The 12,341-nt window shown below is 40.1% G+C and overlaps 1 protein-coding gene across 4 annotated transcripts in view; it reads right to left on the reverse strand.

Moving 5' to 3' along the window:
- Positions 1-106: 106 nt before the first annotated feature.
- Positions 107-12,341, reverse strand: part of ttc39a (tetratricopeptide repeat domain 39A) — a 28,043-nt gene continuing 15,808 nt past the window's right edge. For all 4 annotated transcript variants that reach the window (XM_031743439.2, XM_039606620.1, XM_031743440.2 and 1 more), the window contains 16 exons: positions 10,754-10,885; positions 10,155-10,195; positions 9,662-9,729; positions 9,507-9,571; positions 9,290-9,389; positions 8,980-9,045; positions 8,199-8,307; positions 8,034-8,101; positions 7,881-7,940; positions 7,117-7,278; positions 5,678-5,769; positions 5,225-5,345; positions 4,119-4,230; positions 3,852-3,966; positions 3,627-3,743; positions 107-2,013 (listed from right to left, as the gene is read on the reverse strand). In XM_031743439.2, coding sequence (XP_031599299.1) covers positions 1,899-2,013; positions 3,627-3,743; positions 3,852-3,966; positions 4,119-4,230; positions 5,225-5,345; positions 5,678-5,769; positions 7,117-7,278; positions 7,881-7,940; positions 8,034-8,101; positions 8,199-8,307; positions 8,980-9,045; positions 9,290-9,389; positions 9,507-9,571; positions 9,662-9,729; positions 10,155-10,195; positions 10,754-10,885 — 1,543 coding nt within the window. In that variant the 3' untranslated portion in view covers positions 107-1,898. The remainder of the gene's footprint in view (positions 2,014-3,626; positions 3,744-3,851; positions 3,967-4,118; positions 4,231-5,224; positions 5,346-5,677; positions 5,770-7,116; positions 7,279-7,880; positions 7,941-8,033; positions 8,102-8,198; positions 8,308-8,979; positions 9,046-9,289; positions 9,390-9,506; positions 9,572-9,661; positions 9,730-10,154; positions 10,196-10,753; positions 10,886-12,341) is intronic.

Below are 12,341 nucleotides of genomic sequence, written 5' to 3' on the forward strand. Positions count from 1 at the left end.
CAGATGTACAATCAAGTACTTTGTTCTGTAACTAACACCACTTCACTCTGTAAACTCAGTTTTGTTATGCTTAAATGACTAAAAGGAAAAACCAGACAACACAAAATTGGATTTGTAGTTGCTTTTCAACATTTTGAATTACAACGGAAACATTCAGTATGTACAGGAATGTCATTCCGTAATTTTGGTAGCCATGCCCAGTAAAATATGCAGATAATGCCACTACATTAGTTAGAATTTGACTGCAGTTGTAAACCCAAAGGGCAAAAAATGAAAATAATGTTATTTGAAAGTAAGACATGAGTGGTTTTGGGAATATTCTGGAGAGCAGCTGCTGTTAGAACAATAAAAATGCATTTCCTTCACCATTAGAAAAAAAGAACTCCAAGCCATCTTAAATCCTAAACCTAACTCTAATCATGAATAAAACAACAGTGCTCTACTGCTCTAATTCCAACACTTGAGACAACATGTGAGTTCAAGTTTATTTCTGTTTTTATACTCACTATTGCAAGTATACACCCTTTCCAATAACCTAACCACCAACCATGTTAGAGGTGACCCCTATTTATCCATAAACAGATTACTATATACAGGATGTGATTACAACGTCCAAGTGCTTCAATAGATGGTTCTGGGCAAGCAATGTAATATACAAGAGCAGCACAAGATGATCCTGAAGCAGGAAGACTGTGGTGGTTGCAATGCTTCTGAGCTCCTTCACCTACTAAAGATGCAGCAGGCGGACAAGCACGCAGCACTTCGCTGCTCACCGTGAAAGGCCCATTTGTTCGAGCTCAAGTACTGCTGGAGGCCGTCCCACACACCAGGAGGAGAAAAGAAGGGAGTCTGCCTTTCTAAAAGACACATTCATCTGTCCTCTTAAAACGGGACAACTTGTGTAAAAGGTGCCATTTACAGTATATAAATGTCTTAGAGGAAGTCTTAGAGGCATTTTTTTTCTTTTGCTCTGGAGAGGTTGCATATTTAGCTGACTTCCAAAGCTCTGTGCAAAAAGGCATAAAATGCAACTATAAATAAAAACAGGATTTTAGATTTGATCATCTCTTCAGAGGGAGACTTGAAGAGAGCTATCTCACAAAATACATTTGTGCCTACCATTGATGTAATATGTTTCAGAAAAAGGAGAAAAAAGGCAAATGCACAATAAAACGCTCATTCTCTCTGACAAACAGAATAAACCAAAGTGTAGTGTAAAAATTTAAACAACATATCATTTTTGATTATACTGCTGATCAGTAACCAATTACAAGGAATGTCCTAGTTCTCAGGGACTTAACAAAACATCACTGTGTGTCATTTTTATTTTTAAATAATCGCTCCTTTATATTTTACACAAAAATGGACAACTCTGCAGCAGCCAGATCAAATGACTTGGAGAAGCTAGTGTCAGTCATTTCTATAAAGGTTGTTTGGTACCCTGCCTCCATCAATTTGCAGACTCAGTACTCTGCACCGGGAATGTTTTACCCTAGGGGTATTAGCAGAGGCAACTTAGAATATACACCAAATAAATCTGATTTTGTTTTGTACTCCAGTGCGCCACTTACAGGTGGCCACAGTGCTAGACAGACGACCCCACTAGAAGCAATGTTTTATAAATATAGGCACATTTCATAATTAGTCTCCATTTTAAATCAGAAGGAAGTAAAGTTCATGGGGATATATCTCTGGAAGAGGGCAAATCCACCGAAACCAGTCAGAGCTGCGGTTGCCTGTAAGGGTGGCACACATGAGAAAAAGCCTCTTCCCCTAGCCTCTTGATGAAAACTAACAAATTATTCCCTAATAATCAGGTCTGTCCTGGTCTGTGTGTTGGCATGATGAGACTGTAGGAGACAAATGCGGTCTCTCCTTAGTGTGCCGTCTTCTGTTTGTTATGGGCTGGAGGGCACATGGATACCGTTCTCCCCGCTGCCTTTGGCCTTGTGCAAAGCAGCCTGTATACGAAAGTGTGTCCGTGATTCCATCGAGTAGTTTTTGTAATTTTGCCTGAAACAGAAAAAAAAAAAAGAGGATCAAGAAAGGTCAACCTGAACCCATGAAATCCAAAGTTTATAGCAAAGTCGAGTAAATTCTAAAACATTGAAAACTGAGTGAAACCATGAAGATGAATGGAAGACATATTTAAAAACATCAAAAGTGAAGATTCTTAATGAAAGGTTTCATATGTACAGTCATGTAAAAAGAAATGTTTTGGCTGGACTCTAAGATAAAGATAAAGAACTTTATTGTCATTGTAGTTATACAACGAAATTTGTTTGGTAGCTCACAGAGGCCAGCAGCAATAAAACAAAAACGCTGCTGTATGTCTGGGAGCTCCGCTGCATCTGCACGCACCGCTATGTCCGCATTTGATGTTGTTTATTTCATGGATTCATGGGAAATTATGAATCCATCTATACAAAGTCATATAGATGACTAGATGTTCCTAATCAAACATACCAGATTAATTGATCATCAGCAAGTGTGACCACCTCTATAAAGCAGACGTTTTGGAAGTTGTCTGGTCTGGAGCATTCAAGTGTCTCATGGAAAAGCCCAGGAAAAGCACCCCAAAGTCAGACAATGCAATGCTGAGAGAGTCTCAGCATGTTTAATGACAAAGTTCATCACAGTACAATTAAAGATTGAAGAAGTAAGGTTTGTTTGGAAGAATTGCCAGGAGATGGAGCGTGACAGCGCGGCTTAGGTTTGTGGTCTGAATAAATTACAAGGACATCCTTTGGACAGACAAGACCACACACAGCATATCAGCACACCCCATATCAACTTTCAAGCACAGTGGTGGAGGCCAGTGGTGATGATTTGAGCTTGTTTTGCAATGGGGAGTCATCTTCACACAATAAAGGTAATTATGGAGGCTCCACAGGCTTCTGTGCTGGGACCAGTATTAATTCCATTTACGTTATACATGCTTCCCTTAGGTCTTATTATTAGAAGGCATTACACATTGATGACACGCACCAGTTAGTTAAAGTGCAGGCATGCCTTAAAAACATAAATGTTTGGGTGACCTCTAATTCCCCGCTTTTAAATTCAGATAAAACAAAGTTTATTGCACTTGGGCATAAATCTTAGAAATATGGTGTCTAAACTCTGGATGGCATTGCCTGGTCCTCCCGTAACACTGCGAGGAACGTTGGAGTCGTTTTTGACCAGCCTACGTCCTTCAACATCCATATTGAACAAATAAACAGGACCGCTTTCTTGCATTTCTCTAAAACGTTCAGTTTTCAGGCGTCTTCTGTGAAATCAGCTCCAGTTTGATTTGGGAAACAGACACCTTCTTTACTTTGAGACCACGCTTAAAACCTTCCTTTTTGATAAAGCTTATTTTTAGGACTGAATCGGGTGACCCTGAACCTTCCCTTAGGTACGCTGCCATTCAATTCAGTTTCTGTTGCACAGACAAATCAAGTTATTGCTGCTACCAGCTAATGAATCATAGGGTATACTGTGAAAAGCGTTCTTTTTCACATGACTGCATAATGTACTGTTAACACTCGATTACACTGCAACAAAAATGTGGGAGAGTATCTGATTTATAAATATTCTATTGAGTATAGATGACTTAAATATGTTTTGCTGGTTCAAAGACTTACTTTGCTGTTTCTAGGAGTTTGATAGCGTCATCTTTTCGCCCTTGCTGCAGACACAGCAGACCGTGTTCCAGCAGGGCATTGGGTACCAGGTAGTGGTCATACTTGATCTGAGTTTCACTGAAGACAAGAACAAAAATCAAATGTCAACTTGTTTTCACCAGATTACAACTGAAAGACTGAATCAGACGACTCTGTAACTGAAGCACTTTTTGGAAAGGGTCTTACTTGCAGAGGACGAGGGTAAAGTAGTGCTCTGCCTCCTCGTGGTGACCCAAGTGTTTGAGACACAGTCCCTTCAAGAGGCTCAGCAAACACTGATCATCTATGGAGAACTCCGATCCTAACAGTCAGCACCAAACAGAAGACAAACTGGGTCATCTCAATTATATCTACATTAACACCCATCTCTAATATGCTTGGATTATTTTCTGTAATATAGCATTTATTTCAATCAGAAATATCTTTGTGAATGTGCTTAATGGATTTACATACTTGGTAGACTTTCAAGTTGAGCCTGTGCCTCATCCAGTGTTTTCAGCATGCCTTCAGTTAAGTCTTTGTGTTTGCCAATGACTGTATAACCGTTCCAGATGTACATCATCTCCTAGACGACAGACAAACATATGCACAAATCGGGCAACAATCAATAATATTCTTTTACTACAGGTCAATGAAAAAAGCATTTTCTCTGCAGTAAACCTCGGGATGATCACCTTTAGCACTAGCACTATGGGCACAGATGTGCAAACTGCTGTGGCAATTGACAGGTTCAGCCATTCAAAACAGATCCATGCTACCTTAACTGTGCAATGTGCCCCACTGGTGGGACACAGAGCCACTGCAGTTGATTCATGGAGAACCAGGTGAAAAAAAGTATATGTGATTTTTGTTTCCTGGGGAAAGTAAACAGCTGCCAGTGCTACTACTCTACCCTCTGATCCTGTTTTAAGACTGGTATGATTTCAGTGACAGATGGAAAGTGTGTGTGGGGCATCAGTTTTTTCTTTTTAAGAACCACGAACCACCTTCACTTGGCAGCCACAATGGCAGCAACTAAATGAGGCAGTGAGACAGTCCGAGGGTTACACCTCAAAACGAAGAGACGTCAATGAAATAATAACCCTCGATAACCTCTTTCCTAATGGTCCTATGGTCAGTCACTAGTTTCAGTGCTTATTTCACATGGCGTAATGTTTATTTAGTAAATTATGGTCCTATTTATGGAAGAATAGATGTCACAGCAGATTCATTTAGGGAGTGACTAACTTCTGATTCATACGTCACTACTTGTATGAATGTGCAGTCTCAGTCAGGTCAAGCAAATATGAAAACAACCAAAATTGCAAAGTTGAGGTTTCAAAATTATAGTTCACAAGTTCACCTATTATATAAAGTCTGTGGATAGAATACCACAGCTGTCTGAGCTATGAGTCACACATATGAACTGTCCATTCTGATTGGCTGAACCAGTACATTCAAATTTTACAGTGATGCACCACAGGGTAAATAGGAGGCAAATGTCAAATAAAGTCTTTGGCTTTAATTTAATTTACAGGTAAAGCTGGGCAACATGAAAGATGGCGTCATCCAGTACTCACCAGCGGAGGAGCAGGAAGAGGTACGGGATTTTCTGCCAGGTAGCGGCGGGCTTTCCTGATAGCAAACTTCTCCGTTGGTAAAGACTTTCCTGCTATTTTCTGCTTAAGCCCGGGGACCTGCCTGAAATATGAGATGCATTTAGTAATTACATATCCTCCAGAAAGTTTTAAAAGCCCAACAGTCTAACCAAATGTTTTATCATGGAGCACCGTTAATGGTGTGTTTTACCATCAAAAATTAGAATATCTGTGACACAAAGAGTTTAATGTCAAAAACACCAGTTTAATTTCTGTCATATTACTCCTCTGATACACCTTATAGAGTATTTCTAAATATTAGCTCATATTATTTACCAAGGACAGGCTCTTTTGGGAATATACTATTATAAAATTATTGATACTTTCACAGTGAGTCATCTCTGTTTCACTGTGATTGCTGTGAGTAATTTCTACCTGAACAGAGTAAGTGCTGTCTCCCCAAAGGTTAGGCAGTCATCCTTAGTCAGCATACTGAGGTAGGCTGCTTTCATATATGCATAGGTAGCCTGAGGGAAGGAAAAACGTGGTTACTAATGCAATCCTTCCTTTGAAAATGAGATAAGGAAAAATCAGGGCAAAGTTAAACATCCCCATTTGTGGTGCTTTTATATATGTTGGAAGGATTATGGTTCTTGTGACCTGAGAACAGTTCATGTCTGTTTCTGCTAAAATAACTACACCGTTTAATTTGAACAGCCCCTGTGATGCATTTACAGGCTGTCCGTGGTATATCCCATCTCTCAGCCAATGACAGCTGGGATAGGTTGAAGCCCCCCACACGGCCCTGAACTGGATAAGCCGAAGAAAATGGATGGATGGATGGATGGTCTGATGATGGACCTGCAGCTTGTCTAGGGCATATCCCACCTCTCATCCAGTGACAGCTGAGATAGGCTCCAGCCCCCCATGTGACCCTGAACTGGATAAGTAGTTAAGAAAATGGATAGATGGCTTTATTGACTCTTTGCAGTCACTCAGCAGCCAAGGTCTCCTGTGGTCCTTAATCATCTCTGCTTTCCTGAACTTTTGAAATGGAATTTGTAAAGAGTTTATTTAGAAGAAGAGACACAAACCCAACCTCATTGGGTAATAAGACTGAACTCCTAGTGCCTTTGCCAGATCTGAGTATCAATCAAAAAGTGTAGCACTACAGCTATAGCCTCTGAAAAAATGTAAATGTTTTGTTATCATAAAAGTGAATGTATAGAGGAGCACCTTCAAATCTCTGGAATAGCTCCCCTCTCACATTAAATGTTCCTTTTTTAGCAAAACCTTTATGAAAAATCTTAATATTTATATGTTTTCCACAGCTTGAAATTGTACTTAAGATTTAATGTATTATTCACTGTATTTAATCATCTTTACATCAGAGGGACAGCTCAGACTGAATAATTAAAGAGGGAACATGTGCAGAGGAGGGACAGTGGATAATCAAGGATGTTGAATATGGAGCTGCCAGGCAGGAGGAAAAGAGGAAGACCACAGAGGAGGATGCTAGAGACAGGGAGAGATGGAGGCAGGTCATTGTCTATAGCGACCCCTACAGGCAGCAGCCAAAAGAAAAAGAAAGTATTCAGCTGTATTTAACTGCATTTCATTTTACTAACAACCAATCTTATCCCTATTCTATCCTGGTAATGTTGCTGTTAAGCATATCATGTTTGTTTTATTTACAATGATTTTTGTTTTTTGCACATATTTCTGTAGAGCACCACGATTGTTGTTTACTTATTTTTTATCTTGACTTCACTAACTTTTACATTTCTTTTATTATTTTATTTTATTGTATTTATTTTATTATTATCATTATCATTTTCTTTTATTGCTTCACATCCCACACTATGGTGGCCCACCTTGGACCATGAGTTCTCCTTGCTGAGCAGGTCAGCGTAGAAGTAGGCCATCTTCCAGTGCCTTTTGTATGTGAAGCACCACATCAGCTCCCAGTAGCACATGTGATGGAACTGCTTCCACTGCTGCTGAGCCTCGCAGCACTCCTCAAAACGCATGATAGCCTGGAAGACAGGCACGTAAAGGTTGATAATTGCTGTTTGTCAAACATATGCCACTAAATTATGATACTGATATGTTTGATATGATATGTTTACAGAAGAGATGATTTGACTTTATCTGTATTTTAGTTAAGGACACAAAACTGGCAATCAATATTTAGGAAAATGAGCAAAATACAGAAAGAACTCGATTAAAAAGTTAAAACAAAATGTTAAATTAGCTTTGACCTTTATTCCACATGAGGTGATTTGGTAAGTATTTGAAAGAGCTTTTCATTCTGGTACTTTACATTTTCATTATTCAGGATTCAAGACTTTTTTGTCATTATTAAAAATTAATTCACCTCACCCAGGAGGTGCCCAGGAGGCATCCTTGTCAGATGCCTGAACCACCTCAACTGGCTCCTTTCGATGTGGAGCAGCAGCGGCTCTACTCTGAGCCTCTCCCGAATGGCCGAACTTTCACCCCATCTCTAAGAGAGAGGCCAGCCACTCTTCGGAGGAAGCTCATTTCCGCCGCTTGTATCCGCAATCTCGTTCTTTCGGTCACTAACCACAGCTACCCACTACAATTTATTTTCTCCAAGGGTAAATAAATTACTCACAGCATCCAGGTTGCCTTTGATCTCTTCTATCCGACCAGCAAAGAACAAAAAGATGGATCCCTGGATGAAGACAAACACAGTATGTTTGTGAGAATGACACAAACAATCATAGCAGCATTTGAAAAGGACGCACAGGCATTCATTCTGACATACCTTGGGGTATTTTTTAAGATATGGCTCCAGCAGTTTTTCTGCATCCTCAACGTCTCCTTCTCCAGTGCCTTTGCGAGACAGTCACAAGGAACCCAGCTCAGATTGCATCTTTTAGTGTTAATTTGCAGATGCGCGCACGTGTGTGTGTGTGTGTGAGTTGCCCACCTAGTATGAAGCTCATGAATGTGTGATAACAGAGGAGAAGCATGTTGCACAGGAAGGACCTGAATGTGCTTTCTACCGAGCCCTCTTGAAGCTGCTGGAGACCAAACTCCTATATGAACACACACAATTGCACACATTTTCTGAGTTTGCATTAAGTCTTCATTTGTGGAAGATCTATCGGCCAATTAGCAGTAAAACCAGCACACAGACAATACACTAAAGTAGTTATGGGAAAATCTTCTGTGTTTAGTCAGCGTGTTCTGAGGATAAAACAGCGTCTGCTTGTCTACCACTTCTCTGACTCACAAACTTGCCTGTGTGCAAAACACGCAAGTACAAAATACAAGAAATGCAGTATATGCATGTTCCTAACCGGGAGATGAATCAGTCATGATGGTAATATTCAAAGGCCAACTGAGGTGCTGATGGTTTAATGAATGAAATCAGTAGTTACAACTGGCAATCATAATTTAGAGAAATAGTCATTGCTCATTATGATCAAAGCAACCATCATTTCATTGATGGTTGCAAGTTTCATTTCACATTTCCATGAAAAATATCAAGATAAACTCATCTTAGTAGTAGTGTGATGAGTTTTACCAGAAATCTTTGTCTACCAGCTAAACCACAGTCGCACTTACAGTCCTTGAAACACTTCTCAGTCTCTGATAAAGAGGCTGTAGCATTTCAAACAGGAAGGGTGTATCGGCTCTCAAAATATCTCTAACTAAAGCTGTTAGAGAGCGCCATGTCAGAAGTCTGACTTCTCAGAAACACTTACCTTATTACCAGAGAAACCGACAAACTCCAGCAGCTTGAGTGTTCGTGTAGGCAACATGGAAATCATCTGCAGGAAGCAAACAAGCAGTGGAAATGAAAAGGCCAGAAACATCATTACAGAACATTTCATTGTTATTACAGATGCTGATGGGTTCCAAGAAAATGATGTTGGATTTCTTGCAGCTGTCGCCATGTTAGGCTAGAGCAGCTCTTAATTTATGCAGATCTTCTGCTCTTCCGGTGTCTTTTTTGTTAACTAAGCATCACAAAATTAAGTGATCAATGAGGCACAAGTGCAAACTATTACTTACTAGATTAAAAGCTCCTACTCCCAGTTTAACGCCACCCTCAAAATGCCCATGGTTGTCACCGTGAGTGTATCCAGAGGACTGCAGGACCGTGTGAAGCTCTCTGAGGGGGTTAAGATATAAGAAAATTAAAGGGAATAAGCTGCGATGAAGTCCTGATGGAAGAATAAAAGATGCATGGAAACATGGATGGAAACATGGATATCCTGGAGATACTCACTTGTAAGTCTGATAACTGTTCCTCACTTTGATTCCCCCTTTGATAAAACTGATCATGTTTTCATCCTGAGCAGGAATGAGTTTAAAAACACAAAACAGAAAATGAGTGATGGTGGCAAACACATCAGTGGCACTAGCTGCTGTAAGCCTCCTGACCTGAAGGAAGGTGAGCGCTGCCCTCTGGAGGAGACACTCGGCGTAACAAACTTCAGCATGGAGCTCCTCTGAAGTGAAATCGATTGTACCACAGTTATCGTCAATCAAACACTCCCATGGACACATCAGCATAATGACCAAACACACATATGTACATGCATATGTGCATGCAGAGGTACATGCATATGTGCATGCAGAGGTACATGCATATGTGCATGCAGAGGTACATGCAGAGGTACTACTTTAACATGGAGCAAACACTGAAACATTTAAAAAACTTACAGTCTAAACATTTTAATTATTTAGCATCATCTAATAATCATAAACACTTTTATGCTAAAGTTATTGAAACCTCAAGTATTAAAATGGACTAAAAAATACGAGCAGGTTTCTCTTTTTAGGGAAAACTCTGACTCGAGCATATTCTCAGACTAACATCTGTTTCCTTGGTTTGTTTTGTAAGAATAACACAGACTCATTTGACTGTACCGACCTTCTGTGAAGGTTTTTGAAAAGGAAGACTTCTTGCGGTGCCTGATGGAGAAACACAAAACGACATCACCCGATATTCTAATCAAACACACACACATACAAAATCCTACCTTATGTTGCACTGCCCTGCATTTCCCCTCCTATCATGTTTCCTTTCAAATACGTGACTCAGCCTTGTTCATCTAAACACAGGATGCTGAGACGCTGCACGATGAGGTTGCTAAAAGAAAAAGGGCTGAGTGTGCGGTAAGTTTCCTATGAGCAGTCACAGTGTTTACACAGAGAAACTGCAGCTCTGACATCAGATTGGCCGAAATAAGCGTGTGTTTATAAGATGATTAATCAGATGTGGTGCCCTAAGAAAAGCCTCTGCGATGGATTCTCACAGAGGCTTCGGTAATATTGTTTTTGGCTACTGAGTTGGAACAGTCTCAGGATGTTACTACCGAAACTAGAGCTCATTAAGTTGCACGATTTGGGGTTGAGACCAAACACACTTCCACAGCTGACTTGGCTAAAGAGGAACTACCAAAAAAAAAGAGACCCTGTCATTGTTGGTCAGCCGGTTATTATTTTATCAGCTAACTGACGAGGTCTTACCGCTGGCAGATAGCCTGTGCCTCCTTCATGGTGTTCCCTGCAACTAGGATGTGTTGAGGGTCGAAGGTCATCATGGCCTGCATTTCTAGAATGGTGGCATAGGTCAGAGCGTGGTACATGCTGTCTTTGTTTCTGTAAAACAAACAGACAGAAAAACAGTATTTTTCTCTGTTGTGATGCACAAGACGAAAAATATTAAATATTACATTGTTTTACAATCTTTTACAGAACAACACATTAACATTTGGTTGCTTTTGTATTTTAGATTTAGAATAATGAAACTCGACATCCTGCTTAAATAAAGATTAAATCAAAAATATTTCTCATTCTGCTCAGCTGCAAAATCTTTTTTTAAATAATTGAGGACATAAAATATTAATAAGCAGTCATCTATCAGGCTGCATAAATGACAGAACAACAGTATCGCCACTAAATGATGAATAACTGCTAACAAGAGATGGGAGATACTGAACACAGTGTGTTGGTTTTCACAGTGACAAGGACACTGAAGAACTAGGAGTGTGTACCATGTGCACTTTCCCCACATAAATACCTAAATACTTGTTCAACTTGTTAATAAAGCTTCCTGTTCCTGATCTAAACAATTAAGCAACTAAACCACTTAAAGATCTACAACATAGGTTTGTGCTATTACTAAGGAGTCCTACTGAAGTTATAGCGGACGGTTTAAACAGCAGTATGTATCCTGTATTTATCTATGTGAACTGCAAATGTTCAACCATGTCTGTTTGTTGGATCATATATTAAGTGGCATAAAGTCAGAGGTGTGCAGGCAGGAATGCTGTCAGTCCGCATGGCCAACATTTTGCTCCTATTCATCGCCAGATTAACTCATGTGACCAGCCTCTGCGATGTTACTCTGACCTCAGACCAGCTGACACTCACAGACTTTAAATAAACAGATTTTTCACCCATGAAAACTAGGCCAGCAAATATTAATCATGCTCTACCTCATGTTTCCTAATACAGCTGTATCTATATATGTGCACACAAACTGGAAATCAAAAAGAGGTATGAGGCAAACGGAGATAAATGTGACATCATCCATGTGACTTTTTGCCTGTCATGAAAGAAAACTGCAGAATTAAGTAGAGACTTTGGTAAATTAACTAACTACAAACCTTCAACTGTTTGCTTAAATGAATTCAATCAGCTTTAACTCAGTAAACAAACACCAAACAAGCTCAGTAGCAACCTGGAAACAAGAACGTGCAGTCAGAGAAGGCGGAGGCGCAGACTGAGAAGCTGGGAGATTTGCCTGGGTTACATTTCCACGACGTCAGGCTCATTTATGTGAGACAGCAAGTGAAACTCGGGCTGGGAAACCTTTTAAGGTGGAATGTGATCTAAATTTAGTCATATTGCTGCAAAATATCAGTCAGATCTCAGTGATGAAAAGGTCATAGCGCCTCTGATAGCAGTGAAGCCGGGTCTCCAACATATTTTCACCACGTAGTTCCATAATGAAAGGGAGGAGCTGCTTTGAGTTTCGCATAAACACGTGTGCACCGACACACACCTTGCATTCAGTTAAAGACGGTGGAAGCAGCAATGGTAGTTCTGATGA

The sequence above is a fragment of the Oreochromis aureus genome, linkage group 23 (assembly GCF_013358895.1).
Source record: "Oreochromis aureus strain Israel breed Guangdong linkage group 23, ZZ_aureus, whole genome shotgun sequence".
Taxonomy (NCBI): domain Eukaryota; kingdom Metazoa; phylum Chordata; class Actinopteri; order Cichliformes; family Cichlidae; genus Oreochromis; species Oreochromis aureus.